The sequence below is a fragment of the Pogona vitticeps genome, chromosome 6 (genome assembly GCF_051106095.1).
Source record: "Pogona vitticeps strain Pit_001003342236 chromosome 6, PviZW2.1, whole genome shotgun sequence".
Classification (NCBI taxonomy): domain Eukaryota; kingdom Metazoa; phylum Chordata; class Lepidosauria; order Squamata; family Agamidae; genus Pogona; species Pogona vitticeps.
The window spans coordinates 38510584-38531807 of record NC_135788.1 but is presented as its reverse complement, the minus strand read 5'-3'; the positions used below and the strand labels follow the sequence as shown (position 1 = coordinate 38531807).

Below are 21224 nucleotides of genomic sequence, written 5' to 3'. Positions count from 1 at the left end.
CTTGCTGTAGCTGCTGGATGTAAATGGCCTAGGCTCATTACCACCATAATTTCGCTTAACACACCATGAGTTGCTGCAGAAATCAAAAGAGCTATTTTTCCTTTTGGCTCAAGTGGTGTAAATGTAGAGGTTTTGCTCAATTTTAATAGAAGCACACATCAGCTCCATCTTGTATGGTTCATAGCTGAATCAGACCCATGTTAGCATACGCTGGTTTTTTGCATTGCTCGACTACCCTTTTGTGTGGAAAGAGGCAATTGTTCTCATTCAGCTAATGTTGCAGGAGGCCATTCATCCAGGGGGATCACCAACAAAACAAAATGAATTAGTCCTGTTGATCTGATTCATCAGCTGCCACATGGAAGGTTTTGGAGCATGGAAAGAAATGCATTTCTAATGTTTAGACAGAATTATTTAACCCTTCAGCAAGAACTGAAAAATGACCCTTCATTCCCTTTGTTTTGCAATATTAATTTCTTTTCCTGTTTTGCTGAACTTGCAGAAAAGATCTAACCCATTAATAAACAACCTCTATAAAACAGTCTTGCTTTTCATGTTTAGCACTGATGGTTTAATTTCTCTTCTCCAGGGAGCTCAAGTGCAGACAGATTACATCCCTCTGTTGAACTCTTTGGCTGTATATGGCTGGCAGCTGACTTGTGTGCTCCCCACTCCAGTTGTAAAGACAAACAGGTACCATGAAAAGACAACCTTTTTCTTAGGCACAGGAATCAGTCAGAAAAGTGGCTATCTTCTTACCTTGGGAACCTCTCGGTGTACATTTAGGCAACTTATAACTGACAGGGCACTCTTCCACAAACTGTACCCTCCAGATGTTTGGGACTATAACTCTCATTATTCTCAGTGATCAAGGCTATCGGCCCATTTATTTGTTAATTTAAAGCAAACACATAGCAAACCATAAGCTAACAACACTGGTTTTGAACAGAGGGTTCACTAACTCTTGAGTCCTGCTGCCTTTTTGATGAAGAGGGAGGCTGGACTGGTAGTCTTGTCCAGCACTTGTAGCAATGCCTGACATGTAGCTGACTTCCAGCATTACACTAGTGCTTGACTGTCAGCACAAATGGGAACTTCTTCCTGATAGGCTTCCATGCCAAACAAAATTCAGCATGGGTAGGGTTCTTAGCTCACCAGAACAGGTTTTGAGGGGTGCATGAATGCGTCTGCCTGGGATCTTCCCCTGTTATTGAATACACTGACAGAAGGTGTTCGTTCCACCAATGGATCCACATCATTGGGTTCTGTCACTGACCTATATTCCCTCCAATAAGGCCTTGTTCATAACCCCATGTACAGTTGATGGAAGATTAGGTAGGAAGCCAGTGTTTCAGAGGAGAATTAATTGAAATTAGTTATCCATTCAGATTTCTTCCCTTTCCCTCTTAAATTATAAAGACAGAAAATGCTTCCACATTAGGTATAGGAATGGCAGTGCATGGTTTGCTGCTTGTTAAATTACATCATAAAACCCTGCTGGCTTAAGCCAAGATTTGGTTTATCCAGCATTCTCTTTTCACCAGCTATCAGCCAGAGAGACTCTGAGAGTTTACAGGCATGAAAATGATATTTCTCTGTCACTGTCTGAGGATCATTCTGAGATTTGCTGCTGGAAATTCCATTTATCTATTACTGAGCCTATAAAAATCACCCTATTTAGTTGCTACTTATCCATTTGTTATCATCATGCTTAGAGAGAAATGCAAAGACCCTCATCTGTCTGCCAGGTATTTCATGCATCTGATATGCAAATCTAGTCTACAAAGGTTTATACCATAGTGGCTGACATGTTGTTGAGTAACTATGTGGCTGTGAATGACAATAATGTCACTGGCATGCAATATTTCTCTTTCCTTTCATTTAAAACGTCCCATTCCCACCTACACCCAGCCAGGTTCCAAGGCTCCCTAGTGATCCCATTTGATCTGGGGAAGCCTTTGGGAGCCTGTCAATGGGGTGGGGAGAGGCTTTAATGTCAGAAAATTGTTGCTGCCCTGCTGGCAGTAGTCCCAATCCTGGTAGCAATGTTATGGTACTAAGGGCTCCCTTCCTCATCATGAAGCTTCAAAGAGGATCCGTAGGGAGCCTTGGAACCTGAAAAGGGGGGGGGGGGGATAGGAAGCTTTACATTAAATTAAATTAAGGAGTAATACCACAGGCTGATGACATCATCAGCTATGTTGTGTCATGTGAATTTTAGCCAATCATTGTAGTAGTCTTTAGGCTACCCTAAGAATATCTTGTATTTTATTACAATGAGTTAACATATCTACCCATATAGAATTTATACCGGCTGTTGCTTCTTGGTACTGATCCATACAGATCTTGGTTAAGTTCCTGTACCATGCATTCCAGCTGTGACTCAGTGCTATGTTTTGGTGAAATCCAAACTTTTATCAGGCTATTCTCAAGGTTCTCTATCATTCAGTAAATCATTCACTATTGTTTAGGAATTTTTTAAAAAATCAAATTGACTGCTAGAACTTGTTTAAATATGCAGATGTGGCATCTGGTGCAGTTTTTCTTAGATTGTGCATTTATAAAATATGTGCCTTTTGTTGCTTTTTTCCTTAATACACAAAATACAGTGGTGCCTCACTTTATGATTGCCCCACATTACGACAAAACCGCTTTACGACGATCTTTTTGCGATTTTAATTGCGATTGCAAAATGATGGTCTGAATAAGGGTTTTTCGCTTTGCGATGATTGGTTCCTTGCTTCGGGAACCGATTCTTCGCAAAAATGACGATTTTCGGACAGCTGGTCGGTGGTTTCAAAATGGCCACCGGGTAAATAAAATGGCTCCCCGCTGTTTTCTGGGACAGATTCCTCGCAAGACAGCCACCGAAAATGGCCACCCTATGGAGGATCTTCGCTGGATGGTGAGTTTCAAGCCCATTGGAACGCATTGAAGGGGTTTCAATGCGTTTCAATGGGCTTTTTATTTTCGCATTACGTTTTTGTTCTACAGCGATTTCGCTGGAACGAATTAACGTCGTAATGTGAGGCACCACTGTATATTACACCTGACCATTGAATGTTAGTCTGCATTAAAGAAATAGGAAAATAACAGATTCTGCCTGCTGTTTCACTTTGATTTCCATTGTGTACGGCGCAGTAAGCAGGACTACAACAGACTTTGTAGTTTTCTTTATTAATGTCCACAAGAGTGCAGAGCTATATTTCTCATGCAGATAAATAATTTACCAGGGACTTGTACTTAAATCCCAATGTACTTTGGGAAACAAAATGGTGTCAGCAATAAGTACTCCCACCACACCCCATAATTAAATAGATGAGGGTACAAAAGAGTCTCCTAGATAGCTGAATAGTTTAAGCACAAATCCTGGTGCTGTATTCTGTGTGAGAAATGGCATGTTCACTATCAGTACAAAGCTGATTTGAACAGATAATCATGTTATTTGCCATAAATTTTAAACTGTATACTTTGGATGGATGGAACGCATTCTTAGGACTGTGGTTGTGTTTGCATTTTTTAAATAGGGATGGGAGTTTAGCCACTAAGCAGATTGTCTTTCTTCAGAGACCCTTCCTGCTCCAGAAAACCAAGAAGAAACAATCTAAGGTATATGGCCTTGAATTCCTCTCTCTGTTTGTCTTGGCAAAGCTTTCATAGTCTTAATTGATTTTCCACATCAGTAGAAATGGCTTGTTTAACATTTCTGTGGTTTAAAAGATTTGCTGAACACTTGCTGAACTATGACTTAAACGGTCAAACTGAAAGAAAAAAAAAGTGAAGTATAAGAAAGAGGTGAAAGGGTCCCACCTTCCTCACTCTGTTTGAGTGAGTGGATCTATATTGTTATATATGCTTTACTTCAGTACTTACAAATACTTCCCTGCTCTCTACACAGTCTATTACTGTGAATAGTAAATATTCAGTGAATTCAGCTTTAGCTTTTTCATGTAATTTTGAGGTGACTCAATTGCTGTCCTTTGCTCTTTGACATACACGTTTACTGTACTGCACTACATGTAGCAGGCTTTTGTTTGTGACTTACGGTTAATTACAAAAACAATTAGAAAAACACTCAGAGGTAGGTTAGCATGCAGTTGTAGTTTGTGATGTTGTATCATCTTGTGTTTCAGCCTCTTTGTCATAGAAGTATTGTCAAATGGTCAGATATAGAGGGCGATCAGACAGGCATATGTATATCTTGCTATTGTGGTTGCTTTTAGGGGTCACTTTTCCGGTTCACCCCTTTTCCCAGCAATCACATGATTTCAGTAATATTGACCCATTCTGCCTCTTTTGCCAGCTGTTGCACCCCTTTCTGGAGCAGTGCCAGGGCTGCAGTTTATTGGGTGCCATTGAGAGCCTTCTGCAGTCCGTGCAGTTGGTTAATCCCAGATGGAGTTGCAAGTGGTATTCTCTGTGGTGACAACCCTGTGACATATGCAGTGGGCTGTGACATTAAAAGGGACAAGGGAGAAACCTTTTTCCTTTATTTTCATATTCTCTAACTTTTAATAGCACCTTTCCCTAACTGACACAGTGCAAATCTAGACACATTGGAGGTGCCCTTTGTGCCTGATGCAGTACCGACTTGTTTAGAGGAAATTTTTGAAAGCAGAGGAGTTGCCATAATTGTCAGACAAAAAAAGGCAGGATGGCGCATGTCAGTAATTGAAAAGGGGGGAAATTGGAGCACTCTGAAGTGCTGTCTGGATCCTTCTCACAGGAGAAGAAACATCTCCTGTGTGGATGGAAGGATTGCTCAAGTGAGATAACATAGGATGCACTGAAGATAAGAGCATTTTAAACGCAAACTGGATCGCTCCAACCTCCCCCATCTAGACCAGCCCTTAGTTAGGCCAGCACTTAAGCATAGTTTTTTCTTAGCCTACTATTTAGACAGCCTCAAGTCAAGTAACCTCATGGCTTCAAGTGTCTCCACCTTTGGAGTTTGTTTGGTGCCCCCTTCATGAACTTCAAAGCATTACTTGAATGACTGAAATACTGCAATACTTTGCATGAATTGCTTCCCTGTCTGTTTTTGAAAATAGCGTACACACTGTACTTTTCAAGCACCTCTTTCAGCACCTGGCAAGAATTCTTCAATTGAGAATATCTTTTCAAAAAGCTGTGTTGTCTTAATTAAAAGTAGGCTGCATGTGACTTTTCTAAATGAAACATCATAGGATATTTTACTAAGGTGATGATTTCCAACCCTCACCCCTTGCACCTGTTATCATTTGAATTTTTTTTCAGGAAGTGGTGCTTAATTGTCTCACCACTGAAACTGAAACATGAAAAATGGTAGGACGTAAGAGCAAAACAGCTCATATGCTCTCTGCTTATTTATTAAATCAGAATACAGTCCACGGGCTTGGGTGCATCATAGCTCCACATTCTTAAGCCACTATCTTAAGAACATGAGCCCTCTAAAAAAGCTATGCAGACACTAACAAGCAAATTATTGCCGCATTCCCAAAGTGTTTCTGTTTAAAAATAAAAACCATAAAACCTGTCCTGTCTCATTACACCTTCTACTATATTAACATTAAACACTTAGCATAAACAGATTTCTGCTTAAGTGTAACATTTATCACTATATTTGTTTACAGTTTCACTGGAGGTTCTCCAAAGAGAACAGGCACCATAAGCAGTCCAAGAAATCTCTGAAGGCAAAACTAGATACCAGAGAGCAACAGCAGATGACAACAGAAGAAATGCATGAGTCAGAAGTCATAGAAAATGCAAGGAATTCAGAAACCCAGTTTTCCACAATTGAAAGTGGGTTACAGTTTCCAGTAATCTCAGACCAACAGCTGGGTGGTGTCAAAGATGGGAGAATGGAGGCCTTTAAACACAGAGACATGCTTATCTACAACAATGAGGTATCAGCAGAAAAATGGAATGCAGGTCAGGATGCTGATCAAGAAACAGAAGGTTTGTGTTTGGATCAGAAAGGCATACATGGAAACTGTGGGGACCACATGTTCCAAGAGCACTGCACCGCAGCTGACAATAATGAGAACTGTGGGGCAGAACTGATAGAAAGCAGTTTTGAGCCTGCCTGTCAGTTTGACTGAGAGAGGTAACCATTTGCCAAAGTAAAGAAGTTGTTTTGATTATCACTTTTCAACATGACAGTGTAATAACACTTGATTTGATACCGTTGAGTTGCTACAGGTACATAACAAAAAATGTGATTGCTGTTGCATTTCTTGGCGATGTATGCAAACCTAACAGGCTGTTGTTTTTTCTTATTCAAGAAAGACCATGGATTTCTAGCCTGTGCTGAACTACTCTTTAAACCAAACAAAAGCTACATCCTGTATTTTTAACAATGTATCGTTAGAATACACCATATTTGTACTGGTTTCTGTCAAACAGAATTCAGGATATAAAGAGCTTTAAAGAAGTGACTATAATTATACTTGTCTTAAATACATCTATATATCTTGCTTTCAGAACTACTAGTCTCTTGCAAAAATTTCAAGCAATAATAAAGCCATGTGTTTTATCTGATAAACCACAAGTGGTAAGAAGTGAGAAAGGATTCTTCATATGCTTAGGAATCTAATTAATACCCAGGGTATCTGATTACTGTTTAAGTTACAATAAATATTGCACACAACAACATGCTCATAAAAACAAACAAACTGCATGTTAAAAAGCTGCTTGATTTATATGTATTTCATCAAAGGTTGTACACTTGTTACCTACTTATATTACATTGGAAGTAAATGAGTCCTTACTAAGAACTTTCCAATTGAAAATAATCAGCCAGTAAATATTAGACAAGTGGGAACCAGTATGGACTTAAAATATACAAACTGATAAGTAAAATAAAATAATTCTCAGCTGACATTATGTAATGCTATCATTGATTTCCTCATATTTTGCACACATATTAATCTTAACAATAGGTTTTGTGTAATTTGAATTCTTAAAGCTCTAAAATATACTTGAATTCTTAGTCATATTTCATGTGTGTATTCTTTTTCCTTCATTATTGAGCAAACCTACCTGGGTCTGCATTTGATCAATGTTTAGAATCTGTAAAGTGTTTTGAAAATGCCTTCTGTCCTTGCACAAATTGAAACTTGAAGCCAATAAACAATATAGCTTCTTTTCCCTACTGGCTGGTTTATGTTTGATAGTCCCCATTAGTTTCTCTGTAAAGTATTTTAACTCAATAAAACATGGTCTCTAGGTACACATCACACATACTTAAGCTCTTTTTTAAGTTGTCAGCTTCATCTACAAGAAACTGCGATTTGCAAAAACACTTTAAAACAAAACTTGGAATGGCTACATAAAAGATTATGGAAGTATAGTTTAAATCAATTCATTCTGCACACATGTACAAGGCAATTTAATATATTTCCTCCCCAACAATCGAAGAATGCTTGTGTTGGCTTCAGCAACTTAGCTGAATATTCAGAAAATGGCATTGTAAATAACTTTAATTACTTAATTACTTGTGGAATTCTACAAAAGACTATCTCAGTCATGAATAGACTCTGCCCCTAATCCTTTATTAAATTGCTGCTTACAAATAACTTAGTGGTTCCTATTTAGTAAGAGTCAGAGCCATTCTCAGTGAAAATGTGCATGGAACCAATTTTGATTCAAAAGAAGTGAACATTTGAAATTCTGGGTATCTCACAGATCTTCTTTGTACTGTCTTGTGCAGGACAGGACCCTCTTTCAAAACTGCCTAGGGCAAATTACAAAAGATTCTGGAAGAAGGCACCCTCAAACTGATGTACAAGCTCGTAAGGTGCAGGAGCCATTCCTTTATGTTCAATCCTTCTTTGATCGCAGCAGCAACAATATAAGGGAGGACATCTTGATCCAAGCAAGCTAGGCTTGTCTTGTTTGCCTTTTTCCTGTCTCTTTCATTTTGCATCTTCCTAGTTCTTCTTGCTTCTTCTTTAAAACTACAAAAGATGGGAAAGGAAGGGGTTTTAGAAGCACATACAGTTATGAACTTCTGTGTTTTGGAAAATAGAATTAAGCATCTGCATCATCAACAACTTCTATCACATTGCTAAAGAAGCTCTCATGTATATGCTCCACTACCCAACCACGCCACTACCTTGAAAACAGTGCATCAAGTTGAGGATTGCTGTTTAAACTTTTGAACAACGACTCCTTCCCTTGGATTATCCCTATCACCAACTCAAGCAAGCCATGTCCCCTTTTGCACTGTTGCTATAACACTGCCACAGCTAAGGGCAAACTTCACTGAAGGGAAAAATGTTTTTGTAGTAACATGATATAAACATGTCATAGCACTGGTCAGCAGTGTACTCAAGTATATCTTGTGACTGCTATCTAAAACAATAAGCAGTTTGTAAACCAAAAGAGTTTTTTTAAAGCAATAACAAGGCTAAGTGAACAGGTAAAAGTAAAATTCACTTATCCACTGCCTGAAAACCTTAAACAAAAAAAACCCAGAAATGCATATCTATACATACTAGTACTGTCCACTAGAGGAAGCCAAAGACCTTGCAATGTATAGTGTTCAATACTTTTTGGCATCAGTGAAGGGGGCTTGGTGCTGGTCACCCATGGATATCATGGTCCTATTGTATGCAAGCAATGTTTAAAGCTATCAGTTTCTTCAGTACACAACCATAACACCCTACTTTGTACTTCTTTATCATATGTTCCTCATATACATATTGTTTGAAAAAGGTAATAACAAAACTGCACTATGTATTAGACTCTCATAGACTCTCTGCAAAGCACACTACACAAACTCGCACTCCCACCCTAAGTTCAAAGTCAGCACTAAAAGCTCAAAATAATTCAAAGCGCAACCCAAAAACTCAGCTTCTTTCTTCTTTTCATAATCCCTTAGATATAAAACGGAATCTGTCCTGCCAGAAATCCTGCAGACCAATAAGCTTTCAGTTCCATTAATAAGCAATCTTTCACATTTCTTAACTGCCTTAACTGTCACTCCTGGCAGACGTTCCACACACATCTGTCAACGCTTTTGATTACCATACAAACCTATGTGCAAAAATACATGATGCAAAATTGCCACATCTCACTTGGCTCCAAAACTTCCACTGTTTAAAAACAGGGCTGCTAAGCCATCTATATATAGAAAATAAGAGGTACTATTTATGTGACTGCTATTCCTTTCTAAAAATAAAGTGTTAATGCAGAATATATTATAGAAACTGAAATATTCACAAACCTATTCGTTGGAGTACATAGAGCTGTTAAGAAGAACGTTCAGAGTCAATTTACTGTCATAATAAGGCCCTGATTGTACGAGTCAGCATGCCCCTGTGGTCAATCTGATTTCCACAATGATCTCTGTCTGTTTTGAGCCATCACAATCAAACAAATTGGAGTAGCTGCATCACAGCCCCCATATGGAGATAAAAACTCATACAGATGGTACCTACACGTATCCTGATGGACTGTGAATATATATTGTTTATACCTTCATTGGTTTCACAATTTTATATCAGTGTAATTGTTGAAATATGGAATTTGTGACACAACTACTTCATCTCCATCTTTGGAAGAAGAGTCTTTGCCCTACTGGAGAAGAAAATGAAAGCAGTTCACCTTAGTAAAACATTATCTTTGGCTCTAGCACTCTCAATGCAGGCAGCAGAAACAGCTGCCGTAATTTTCAGTGAGTTAGTTGCCTTCATTGTTCAAGAAAACATGAAACACAGCCTCTGCTGAAATACTGTGAAAGAGAAAAGACCGAGATAAAACATTTTAGATAAGGGTTAGAAGAAATAGTCTTGAGTTTAATCAGAGATTATACATTATTTTAAGCCACTGTGATATTTGCCCCTCGTGGCCCCTGTTTGTTTTCCAAACACAGAGCACATGAAGGCAAACCAAACACCTTTTCACACTCTGCCACCAGTTGATCACTAAATCAACATATTTTACTTAGGAAAGATGAAGGTCCATTCAGTTTTCACTTTTTCTTAGAACAGGTTTATTAATTACAGATGTTTCTTTAATAATTCATAAGTATTTAAAGGTTCATCAAGCATCAATCTTCTATTTAAAGCTCACAGGTTACACTCTTCAGACTAATCACACCTCAGATCTCCCATGTATCTCTCTCTCTTTAACTCTGACCGAACTCTACTCTTTTTTCTCCTCTCAGACTCAGAACATGAATAATACATAACCTATTCAGCATAATAAGGGTGAACGCCCCAGCCACTATTTCACTCAGAATCGCATAGCCAAGCATGGTGCTGGCTGTCGGATTCTGGGAGTTGAAGTAAAAAAAAAGAGTAACTTCCCCAACCTTGGTTTTAATAAACCAGAGTTTAGTAAAGCAAGAACTCTCTTGGGCCCATTTCCCTAATATCTGTCTCCTCATTGCTTTGCACACTGAGATTTAGTATTTCAACTCTCGTCTATTTAAAATACGGTTCTGTTACACCTAAAATTGACAAGCATAGTTCTACTAGTAAACTTCTCAATCATGATATGACTATGATTTGTAAGAAGACATCAAGAGAGCAATTCTGTTGGTAGGAAGCGCCCAAGGCAGAGGAACTTGCCTCCCTCCAAAGCCCTATTGCGGGCTTAAGCTCATGCCAGAAATTGGTGTGTTTTTTTAAATTCTGCATGCTTATTTTCTTTGCCAGCTTAAAATTGCTTGCCTCAGATTTGCTTCAGTTGAATTAAGTTGTCTGTGAGCTGGGGCTAGGAATCATTTGGATCTATAACCACTTCTGTCACAGCTTTTAATTAATTATTTTCCCTTTATACTAGCTAGTCTTCCAGTCACCTCAGTGCAAATCATAAATATTTGATAATATTATTGCATGGCAGAGAAAAACACTGCTCAACTATATACAGTGGTGCCTCGACTTACGAACGTAATCCATTCCGTAAATCGAAGCACCATTTCCCATAGGAATGCATTGAAATGCAATTAGTCTGTTCCGGCCAAAGGGAAAAAAATCATCAAAAAAAAAAAAAAAACCCAAAATACTGCAAGAGCCATTGGAAATGCCAAAAAAAAAAAAAAAACACCCCAAAAGTAAAGTGAAGCAAAAAGCAGCCAAACCCTGCAAGACCCATTGGAAATGGAGGGGGGACCCAAAAAGCAAACCCCTCAGGACCCATCAGAAATGGGGAACCCCCCCAAAAAACAAACAAACCTGCAAGACCCATCACAATACAGAAACATAACCCCCCCAGCCCAAAACCACGCTGCAAAACCCACCGAGAATAGTTTTTAAAAACCAGAAAGCAGCACCTTACCTTACCAGGCAGTCTGAAGCCTCCTCTGATTGCACTCACTCTAACTGCTGGGACCAAACAGCTACAAAGCAGCCTCTTCGCCTACCAACAGTTAGCAATTTGAATTCCCTACCTTTTTTTATCGTAACTTGAAGCTCCGGCTGCAAGCCGATGCCAAATTTTGCAGCCGGAGCTGGTTGTAACTCAAAACAGTCATAAGATGTTCGTAAGTCGAGGCACCACTGTACACTGTTACTGAGATTATGCAACCTTGCTTGCATTCTAAACAGGAGGAGAGAATGACAGAAAGAGATGTGCCAACCACTTTCGTGTCCTTTTCATAAAATACTATAGAATCTTTGCCCCCGTTTCTCTTGCTGAGAGACTGTGAATTTACTTTGTTGACAAAAACATTCAGAGAATCTTTGGGAGGGAAGGGGAATCAACACTCAGGCAAAGAACACCATCCGTCGGCTTTGAGGTCTGGTGAAGGTGCTGATGAAGAAAGCATTCTGCTCCCCGCTGGGGCCTCTTCTCTCTGCCTCAAAGCCAAACAAAATATTGGTGTTTTAAAAAAACTATGGATATACTTTTTTGTTCTCAAAAGACTTATTGGTGAGTTTGACCTCAATGAGAATCAGAATGCCTACTATTTCTTCAAAGTTCGTGTGTTTTCAATTGAACCAGTTTCTGCTCCAGTGAGACAATGAGCAGTTGTGATGCTAGGTTGTTTGGAGATCTAGTGAATAATCTTGCATCTTTTTCAATTAAGGCAGTTTACATCAAATTAATTGCAGATTTCTTTGTCCTATTTTTAAAAATCTTATCAGTCAACTCTTAGCATCTATTAAGATGCATAAAAAATCCCTAAAGGTTAATAAGTAAAGGCACCAATGCAAAATTACTGAGTTATTGAGAAGCCTGGAGAATATAATTTAGGGCAATGATTGTATAGGGACTTTTTTCTTCAGAAGAAATAGTCCAGCTGGCTGTTGGGAATTTTAGCACCTTGTATGATGTGCTCATGTTATTAAAATCTTGGCAATAGCACGACTGAAATTCACAAAGTAGAACATCTTTCCTACAGTTAACAGGCTTTGATCTGGGACCTCTTCATAGGGGGTCCTATGCTGAAGCATTTTATAAATTGTTCAGTGCGTGTGACATCCTACAATTAAACAGATATGCTTTAGTCCCTGTAGCCATGCATCAGTACAAGACCATCTAAATATAGGCCATCAGAGCCAGCGCAGAGAGAGCATGGTAAAGGGGTCAAGACTCAGCAGTAAAAAACCTAGGGATCCCTAGATGTGTGTTTGTTGACATTCTGGGGGGGCAGGAACAGGGTCAAGCACCAATGGAATGGATCACAATTGTGCTACTGTATCCTGAAAGGACCATTTGTCCTTCATCTTCTTTTCAACTGTTTAAAAAATCAGAGATAAAGGAAACGGTATTAAAGAGCAACTCTGGAACATTGGTTTATCGTTCCACTTTAGACCTGACACTGCTCCTGTCACAGATAATCTCCCTTTTCAGGAAGATTAATTCCCTCCAGCTCAGAGAATTTAAAAAGATCAGAATTGGCATTTCAAAGAAAAAAGGCATCCTCAATATTTATGCGAGTTGACAAGAGCTCCATACTCTGTATGCTTTGCACTGAGCTAAATACCCTCTCCCCCTCAAATTAGGGTACTGACATGACATACTGACTCACTTGAAATCAAGGAAAGCTAATGCTATCAAAATAAATTCTCCCTGCATAGCCTAAGAGAGGAAAGCATGTATTGCTAGTTAAGTCTTCCATCAGCTCAAGAGTGGTAAAATGCATAAGCAGAAAATGGGATGCAGGAGGGAGGAGAGGAATATATGTTTATTTCTGAATTCTGTCATTGATGTACCATATATGGTGTGTAATTTCATGCCTAGCTTCAAAGGAGTAGTAGTTGACTACCTCTGACAGAACAAATTTTTGCTCTAGATTTTAAAATTACCTCTGCTTGGGTATTACGGCAAACATTCATGAATTATAGTACAGTATATCCAATTATTGCTGGTTAGTTCTCACAATGTGTCTTCGGTGCTACGGCCCTTTAACCAAATTCTAACATGACCTGAAGTGACCCAGATACAGTGGTGCCTCAATTTACAACCATAATCTGTTCCAGAATGATGGTCGTAACTTGAAATAGCCATAAATTGAAGCACCCTTTCCCATAGGAATGCACTGAAATGCAATTACCGTATTTTTCGCACCATAAGACGCACTTTTTCCCCACAAAACAGGGGGGTGGAAAGTCTGTGCATCTTATGGAGCGAAGAAAACAGATTATATTTTCCTGCTTTCTTCTCCTAAAAATTGGTGTGTCTTATGGAAAGGTGCGTCTTATGGAGCGAAAAATACGGTAATCCGTTCCGGCCAAAGAAAAAAATCACCAAAAATAAAATTTAAAAAAATCACTGCAAGACTCATTGGAAACGTGATTAATCCCTTCCGGCTGAAGTGGGGTGGGGGGAAAAAAAGCAAGGTAAGCATGCAGGACCCATTGCAAAAGCAAACAAACGGAGCAGATTGGAAATGCACAGAGAATAAAGGGACAAGGTTGGAGATGCACAGAAATCAAAGGGAGCAGATCAGAAATGCAAAGAGAACAAAGCAAAAAGCAACGGAAGCATGCAAGACACATTGAAAATGGGGGAAAACCCCCAAAAGCAACCAGAACCCCCAAGACCCATGGGAAATGGGGGGGAACCAAAAAACAAACAAACCCTTCAAGACCCATAGGAAATGGGAAAAAACACTCCAAAAGCAACCAACTCCATCGGAAATGGGAGAAAAAACCAACCAACCGACAACCCCCCCAAGACCCATCACAGCACAGAAACATAAACCCCCCAGCCAAAAATCACACTGCAAAAATACCAAGAACAGTTTTTAAAAAGCATAGAGCAGTACTATACCTTAGCAGGCAGTCTCTCTAACTGCTGGGGCAAAAGAGTTACACATGTAACCTAATACAATACTGTACCTCCATTCTGTGTATTACTTGTAGGTTTTCAGAGTGATTATAACAGTTTACATAATGGCTGGAATCCTGTTCTGTAATTTATGCCATGTAGGGCTGCTGCTGATATCATCAGCAGGAGAAATTCTTTAGAAATTACAAACTTCTTACTTCTGTCTCTTCTGTCTAATGGGACCTTAGAGCTCTCATGTAATCCCTGTTACTACTAGGGTGCTGAGAGATGGGAGCAAGAAATCTTTAATTACAGAAAACTGGTTTAATTACAAAACTGGTTTCAACCATAGAAGCACTACTGATAATGTTTTAGGCAAACCTGTGCAAGGACAACATCCCACACAATATATTATAATTATTTTGCTTTAGGGTCTAATTCTCCTGCCATGAACTGGATGGTATTTTATTTATTTATTTATTTATTTATTTATGAGATGTTTATCCCGCCCATCTAGACCAAGGGTCTACTCTGGGCGGTTACAGAATTCATCCAATTCTGGTATAGAGAATTAATCCAGCAGGTGTCACAACTGAGATTCATCTTGGCTCATCCAGATGGAACATTTGTTACTTTCCCCCTTTGTGCTGGTTAGTGCCTCTAAAGCAGTGGCCCCCAACTTTGGGGCCCCAGATGTTCTTAAACTATATTTCCCAGAAATCCTGACCAGAACAGCTAGTAGTGAAGGCTTCTGGGAGCTGTAGTCCAAGAACATCTGGGGACCCAAGGTTGGGAACCATTGCTCTAAAGCAGTGGTTCTTAACCTTTGTTATTCGGATGCTTTTGAACTGCAACTCCCAGAAACCCCAGTCAGCACAGCTGGTGGTGAAGGCTTCTGGGAGTTGCAGTCCAAAACTCCTGAGTAACTCAAGGTTAAGAACCAGTGCTCTAAAGGACAGCTCTCACTCAAATCTCTGTCCATACTAACCTACTTCTCTTAAGAAATCAGCAGTTCACAGTCTTTCAAAAAGCTTGAAGAAATCTATTATGACCCTTTTAAAGTGATACTATTTGTTGGATCTTTTGTTTGCTTCAGCAGATTAGCACTAAATTGAAAGGTTCTGAGGGCACTAGACAGCCACTACTAATCTACTTTAGAAAATAAATACCCTTTAAAAAACACTATTTTACAAATCTCGAGACAGCCTTAGAAATGATCTGCTGGATAAAAAACAAATTTCAAGCAGAATAATGCTAGATTGACTGGAAAAGCTCTTGCTGCCTGAGCTCTGCCACCAGTACAAAAGTGAAAAGAACAGCAAGCACTCTGGAGATGGTTTCAAACAGCAATGGAAAACTGGTATCATCAATACACATGAAGTGGGGGAAAATTCTCCAAGAATTTAGTCTCAAAATTCTGGACAAAAGTTGTACCTTCAGGAAGCGAAGCACCAATGTCACAAGTCACGTATACCTGGGGAAGGGGACTTACTTTGCACTGATTGTGAGCTTCTGAAAAGCTTAAGCAGCAGAACTGCACCAGGGAAACTCCACCAGGTCATGTAGGTGACAGATAATTCAATGGAAGATGTGAACCCTCACAGGAATGACAACAACCATTACAGCTGCTAGGCATGTCTTGCAGCTTTGCCAGTTGCTGAAGAAAGATTCCATTTGCTCATCATAACCTGGTTAGCTGGGTTTTACTAGAAATTATGGGCCCTTTTACCTGGATCATCTGCATGCCAGTTTTCCTTGATTAGTTGGACACTTCCACATCTTACCTGCCTCATTCCTGTGCCATTGCCAACCACCTCACCTCTGCTTTTGGTCCTAAAATCTCAGGGAATGGGATGCTTCTGACCTGGCAATACTATAGCTAATGTTTGATCTATTCCAACTTAAGTTATAAGCAAAACATGATAAATGAAACAAGAAGTTACAGTAGTGAACTCACATTAAAAATACAAGAAATTGATTCTACAGAGACGTATGTACCATTCTAGTAGTTTGATGTCAAGGTCTTCAACAATATTATATTTTTTAAAATCCCACCTATTTTTTAAAAAGTGATTTTACTATTGTGATTTCTTGCTGTATTTATTATGATGACTTCACCAGGTCTATAAAACAACAGCTTAGGAAGTTACTTTTCTTGTGTTCAGGCTGGCTGACAAGATTCTAGTTTCCCAAGTTCTTGAGAATGCCACTAGATCAGACAAAGTCCAATCTGATCCAGCATCCTGTGGCTCAGAATTACCAAATTCATAAGCAACATCCTTATCCTGCTGTTGTCCTCCCAATTATGTGGCAATCATATAGACATATATTAATAAATCTATCATTTTCTAAATTATTTAGCACCTTTTGGTAACCTCAAGATTTTTTTTTACATAATCAGTTCAAAATGGTAATGGCTATATAATGGTAAAGTATTTAAATTAGCCATCTGTGGCGGACAGCCCACACGTCACTCTCATCAGTCATTTTAGAGCTCTAGAGCATGAGCCTATGACAGAACAGAAGGGGTGGAGTCAGGAGAACTGGGAGAGCCAGGGAGGCAGTTAGGGAGAGAGGGAATAGAAGTGGGAGAGTTAGGGAGAAGACTGTGTTTAGACAAGATATTGGACAGTTGGTGTGTTAGAGAATATTAAAGAGTTAAAAGGAATTAGAAGTACATAGACAGGCAGAATACTGTATATTGAGATCTTGATTAAAGTAAATGAATACAAGCAATCTTACATGTAATCAAATCCACATTTATTGAATGAAAGATAATAGAACATCCATGATTTTCCTTCTGTGGTTTACTTACTAATCCATAAATAAACCTTGTTCTATTTGGCAGCAAGAGTGTGAGATTCATAATTGATATAGTGAGGATAATATCCTCTGGTGGCAGCAAAAAAGGGGAAAAGAACAAGTTGTGTCCAAAGGTGAACCTATGTGAGTGACAAAACTCACTTGATTTATATGGTGCCATGTTAGGATAGCCTTTCCTTCTCTGGTGCCCTCCAGACAGGTTGGACTAAACTCTCATCTTCCCTCACAAGCATCTTTCAGGAACTGCCACAAAGGCAGAAAGTCCTCTACCGTTTACATGTGCCTAAATCTAGATCCAACTAACTGACTAGAATGTTCAGTCACACCTTCATTTGTTGATCTCACTGCAACAGTTCTTCACTGCTAAAAAGACAAGAAACCACTTTAAAAGAAAATAGGTCTATGCCTTCAGCATGAGGAGAGTTCCCTACTCCTTAGATTTCAGTTTGTATTTTTATGCCTCAAAAACACATGTAATAAGATAAATATATAATAAAAAACCCTGACAAAATGCTTAATGAAATATATTTTATTGTAAAAGTTATATCTTAGTGAGTCTGCCCTGTTTACATAATATACTTTAATCAAGAATTCAATTAAAATTTAAAAATAAGTTACATTATTTAATACAGAAAGATCACATTTTGGCAAATAACAGTTTTTACTTTCTGTAAAGTCTCATCGTTCATCTACGTATAGTTATCTCGATCTTCCATTATCTTCATTTCAGTTTTCTGCTGAAGAACTGCTGCCATATGCTACCACCATTTCTCAAAGAAAATATTCTTTTGAGCCACACCAAGGTTTTCCAGCAGTTCAGAGATGAATTCTATCATTGGGGGTGGACCACAGATATACCACAAAGTATCCTTGGAGATGCATTTTTCTAGATCATTTCCACACAATCTTCCTTCTATTAAAAAATACATGGAGGCAAGAAAAATTATCTTAAAAATTCACTTAAGAAAATAAAACAAGTTTCAGCTATTTGGGACAGTGTGCACTATTAAATTTACCATTTTCTTTAGAAGCCTGTTCTTATTAACAGTATAATGGTAATCTCCACCCTCTGCCAACCTCACCCTGCAGAATCCCAGGAAGAGTTTGAAGAGGTTGTCTCTGTGGTATAACAGAAAGGGAAACAAAACCACACATACTTTTAAGCTAGGTAATACCAAGGTAAATAAATAAAACTGGAAGGGAAGGACATCTTTCTAAAGAAGAAATAAGCTCTAGAAAAAGAATTTGGAGCAACTAAAAGCACTGATATAGTAACAGAGAAACTGCCCCAATGTATTCAAAAGTCAGTATTTCTGTGTGTGATATCTTTGCTTAGTTTGAAATCAGTGAAAATTCACCTGAGATTTTGAGTAACCATGCATAGGACTGGAATGGACCCATCATCTTTCCGGCTCAAGACTTTTTATTATACAGTTAGGTTCAGAAATAATTGGACACTGAATTAAGTTTTATACTTTGTCAAAAAAATTAAAACCCAGCTTGGTTCTGGAACATCTTTGGACAGATGAAACTAAGATCAACCTGTAACAGAATGATGGGAAGGAAAAAGTATGGCGAAGGCTTGAAACGTCTCATGATCTGAAGCATATTACATCATCTGTAAAACACGGTGCAGGCAGTATGATGGCATGGGCATGCATGGCTTCCAATGGCACTGCATCACTAGTGTTTATTCATGATGTGACAGAAGACGGAAGCAGTCAGATTAATTCTGAGGTGTATATATTGTCTGCTCAGCGAAATTGATTGGATGGTGCTTCACTTTACAGATGGACAATGACCCAAACATATTGCAAAAGTAACCCAGGAGTTTTTCAAGGCAAAGAAGTGGAATATTCTCCAATGGCTGAGTCAATCACCTGATCTCAACCTGATCGAGCATGCATTTCACTTGATGAAGGCCAACCTTAAGGCAGAAAGACCCATGAACAAACAACAACTAAAGGCAAAGGCTTGGCAAAACATCACAAAGGAGGAAACCCAGCATTCAGTGATGTCCATACGTTCCAGACCTCAAGCAGTCATTGCCTACAAAGGATTCTTTAAAAAGTATTAAAAATGAACATTTTATTTATAACTGTGTTAATCTGTCCAATAACATTTGAGCCCCTGAAATAAGGAGACTGTGTATGCAATTCCTAAACATTTCATACAATATTTTTGTTCAACCCCTTGGGAATTAAAGATGAGTCTGCACTTCAATTACATATTGGTTGTTTAATTTCAAATCCATTGTGGTGGTGTACAGAGCCAGAATGATGAAAACTGTGTCCGTGTCCAATTATTTCTGGATCTAACTGCATATGAAAATACAAGTTTAGTTACATCTCCTTTAACTTAACATTCTAGTCATAATCTGCAATGCCACCACAGCTTTCAATCTTTTTATGCATCACAACAGTACCCACCCTTGATGTAAGGCTGAAGTTTCTCACAGATGGGTGAACTTTGCTGAGTAACATGGAAATTGCAAGAAATCTTTCCAGGAAATGCAGATGTCAAATCAAGGATATGTTTCTGGAATGTTAAGAATATTTGGTCATGCCACAGCCAAATAAATCAAAGCAGATGCAGTCTGTGCCTAGTCCAACTCTACAAAATTGAGCACTTTGAGTGCACTATATTTAATGAAAAGAGAATGCAACTGTTTCCATCTCTACAAGTCAAGAGCTATTTCTCTTCTAAGTAAAACACACCCCAAATTCCCAGGATGCAAATATGCTTTCAGGAGAAGATGATCACCCACATCCTGCTCCAAATGCTTGTATTCTTCTTCTGATTAGTAGCTAATAATGATGCACCCTCAACTAAATTCTCACTTATAATGACCCATTTTCAGGGTTTCTCAGATGGCGTACTCAGACGTAGTTTACCATTCCCTTCTTCTGGGAAATGTGCAGCTTGCCCATGACTGCACAGGCTGACTCTTCTCATGGGAAAGCACAGTGGGGAATTGAATTCCCAACCTCTGCAGCCAGAGATATCTAAATCACTGAACTATCCAGCCAGCAGAGTAATACACACATATTGGTAGGGATAAAAAGAGGTAAAGCATATGGATGTGGCCCAGCGACAGGAAAAGGAATATAGCAATTAAAAAGAGGAAGGTAATCTTGGAAAGGGCATATTTCTCCCCATGCTCTGTAGGAGGAGAAAACAGCTGTTCCAATCTGTATGCTGCCTTTCCACCAGCCAAAACCTCCACAATCAACCTCTGAGTGCCAACCAAAGAAGCACTTCTTCATATAGGCCACAGATGCAGGATTTTGGCCCCAACAAATGTCTTTGCCCCAACTCCCAGAAGACCAAAAGCAGCAGTGATTCTGGGACCTGTAGTCTAAGACTACAGGTTCCCCACTCCTAATGCAAACACTGTCCTGACTTAGCTGGCTCTCTAGCTCCTATGACAGAAATGGTTGGCTTGACTAGGAAGTGGCAGAGTCAACAACGTGATGATGTCAGACAAGGAAGGAGAGAACAACAGCAACGGAAGCCAGGCCGTTCAGCAAAACCCAGCATTTGCACTCACATTCTTATCTCTTGCTTCGTCTAATATGGTGTTGCTCTTCTATACCTGCTTCCAGTTCAAGTGCTTTCCATTACCCAAAGCTCACAGAATTAAACTACTGTTCTGGTGTAAAACAAATGACTACAACTCATTTCATTAACCTACCCTAAATAGCAGCTCATCTGTGCTTTTTGCACAGTAGAACAGATATGTCATTCCCATTTTGTATGCTGTTCTTTTGTTCTCCTGAGCTCTATGAAGGTCTGCGGCGTGAAGCAGTATAGAGAACAAAGGGTTAATTCCCACTCCACCTGCTATGAGCACCAGGTTTGCAGGAGGGTCAGCAGGCTGCGGATCAAAGTAGAAGTTGCCTCCCACTCTTAAAGCCACTTCAGAATCAAGAGTGCACTACAGGAGGAGGAGGAGGAGGAGAAAAAGAAAGAGATTAAAGTTGGTAAAGCAAACTATGCATAGTATTGTCCAATAACCTCAGAAGTTGAAGACAAAGCTTGGACTGCAATGCTTCATTCACAGATCTTAGGTACATCACTGGAAAACAAAAGGTTAAGTTAGTCTAACGCACATTTTCTCGAAAGTTAAGAATGTGATTTGGCCGATTGTTCTGAGAGATAACAGTATACAGTTACATTCTTCTGCTGATTCCATGATA

The 21224-nt window shown here is 39.1% G+C and overlaps 2 protein-coding genes and 1 long non-coding RNA gene across 13 annotated transcripts in view; 1 reads left to right on the top strand and 2 right to left on the bottom strand.

The window, feature by feature from the left end:
- Positions 1-7132, top strand: part of RFTN1 (raftlin, lipid raft linker 1) — a 135886-nt gene extending 128754 nt beyond the window's left edge. For all 3 annotated transcript variants that reach the window (XM_078377249.1, XM_020780138.3, XM_078377248.1), the window contains 3 exons: positions 590-693; positions 3528-3609; positions 5613-7132. In XM_078377249.1, the coding sequence (XP_078233375.1) occupies positions 590-693; positions 3528-3609; positions 5613-6080 (654 nt within the window). In that variant the 3' untranslated portion in view covers positions 6081-7132. The remainder of the gene's footprint in view (positions 1-589; positions 694-3527; positions 3610-5612) is intronic.
- On the bottom strand, positions 6655-15006 carry LOC140708166 (uncharacterized). Its single transcript, XR_012088332.2, has 2 exons — positions 9589-15006; positions 6655-7937 (listed from the first exon to the last, which is right to left on the bottom strand). It is a non-coding gene; the product is annotated as an uncharacterized LOC140708166 (long non-coding RNA).
- Positions 15007-17539: 2533 nt separating this feature from the next.
- Positions 17540-21224, bottom strand: part of OXNAD1 (oxidoreductase NAD binding domain containing 1) — a 38903-nt gene continuing 35218 nt past the window's right edge. For 6 of the 9 annotated variants that reach the window (XM_073003357.2, XM_073003355.2, XM_078377250.1 and 3 more), the window contains 3 exons: positions 20720-20962; positions 19455-19563; positions 17540-17938 (listed from right to left, as the gene is read on the bottom strand). In XM_073003357.2, coding sequence (XP_072859458.2) covers positions 17784-17938; positions 19455-19563; positions 20720-20962 — 507 coding nt within the window. In that variant the 3' untranslated portion in view covers positions 17540-17783. Of the gene's footprint in view, positions 17939-18041; positions 18145-19454; positions 19564-20719; positions 20963-21224 lie in introns of all 9 variants that reach the window. The other 3 variants (XR_013537232.1, XR_012088331.2, XR_013537233.1) reach the window with 1 other exon arrangement.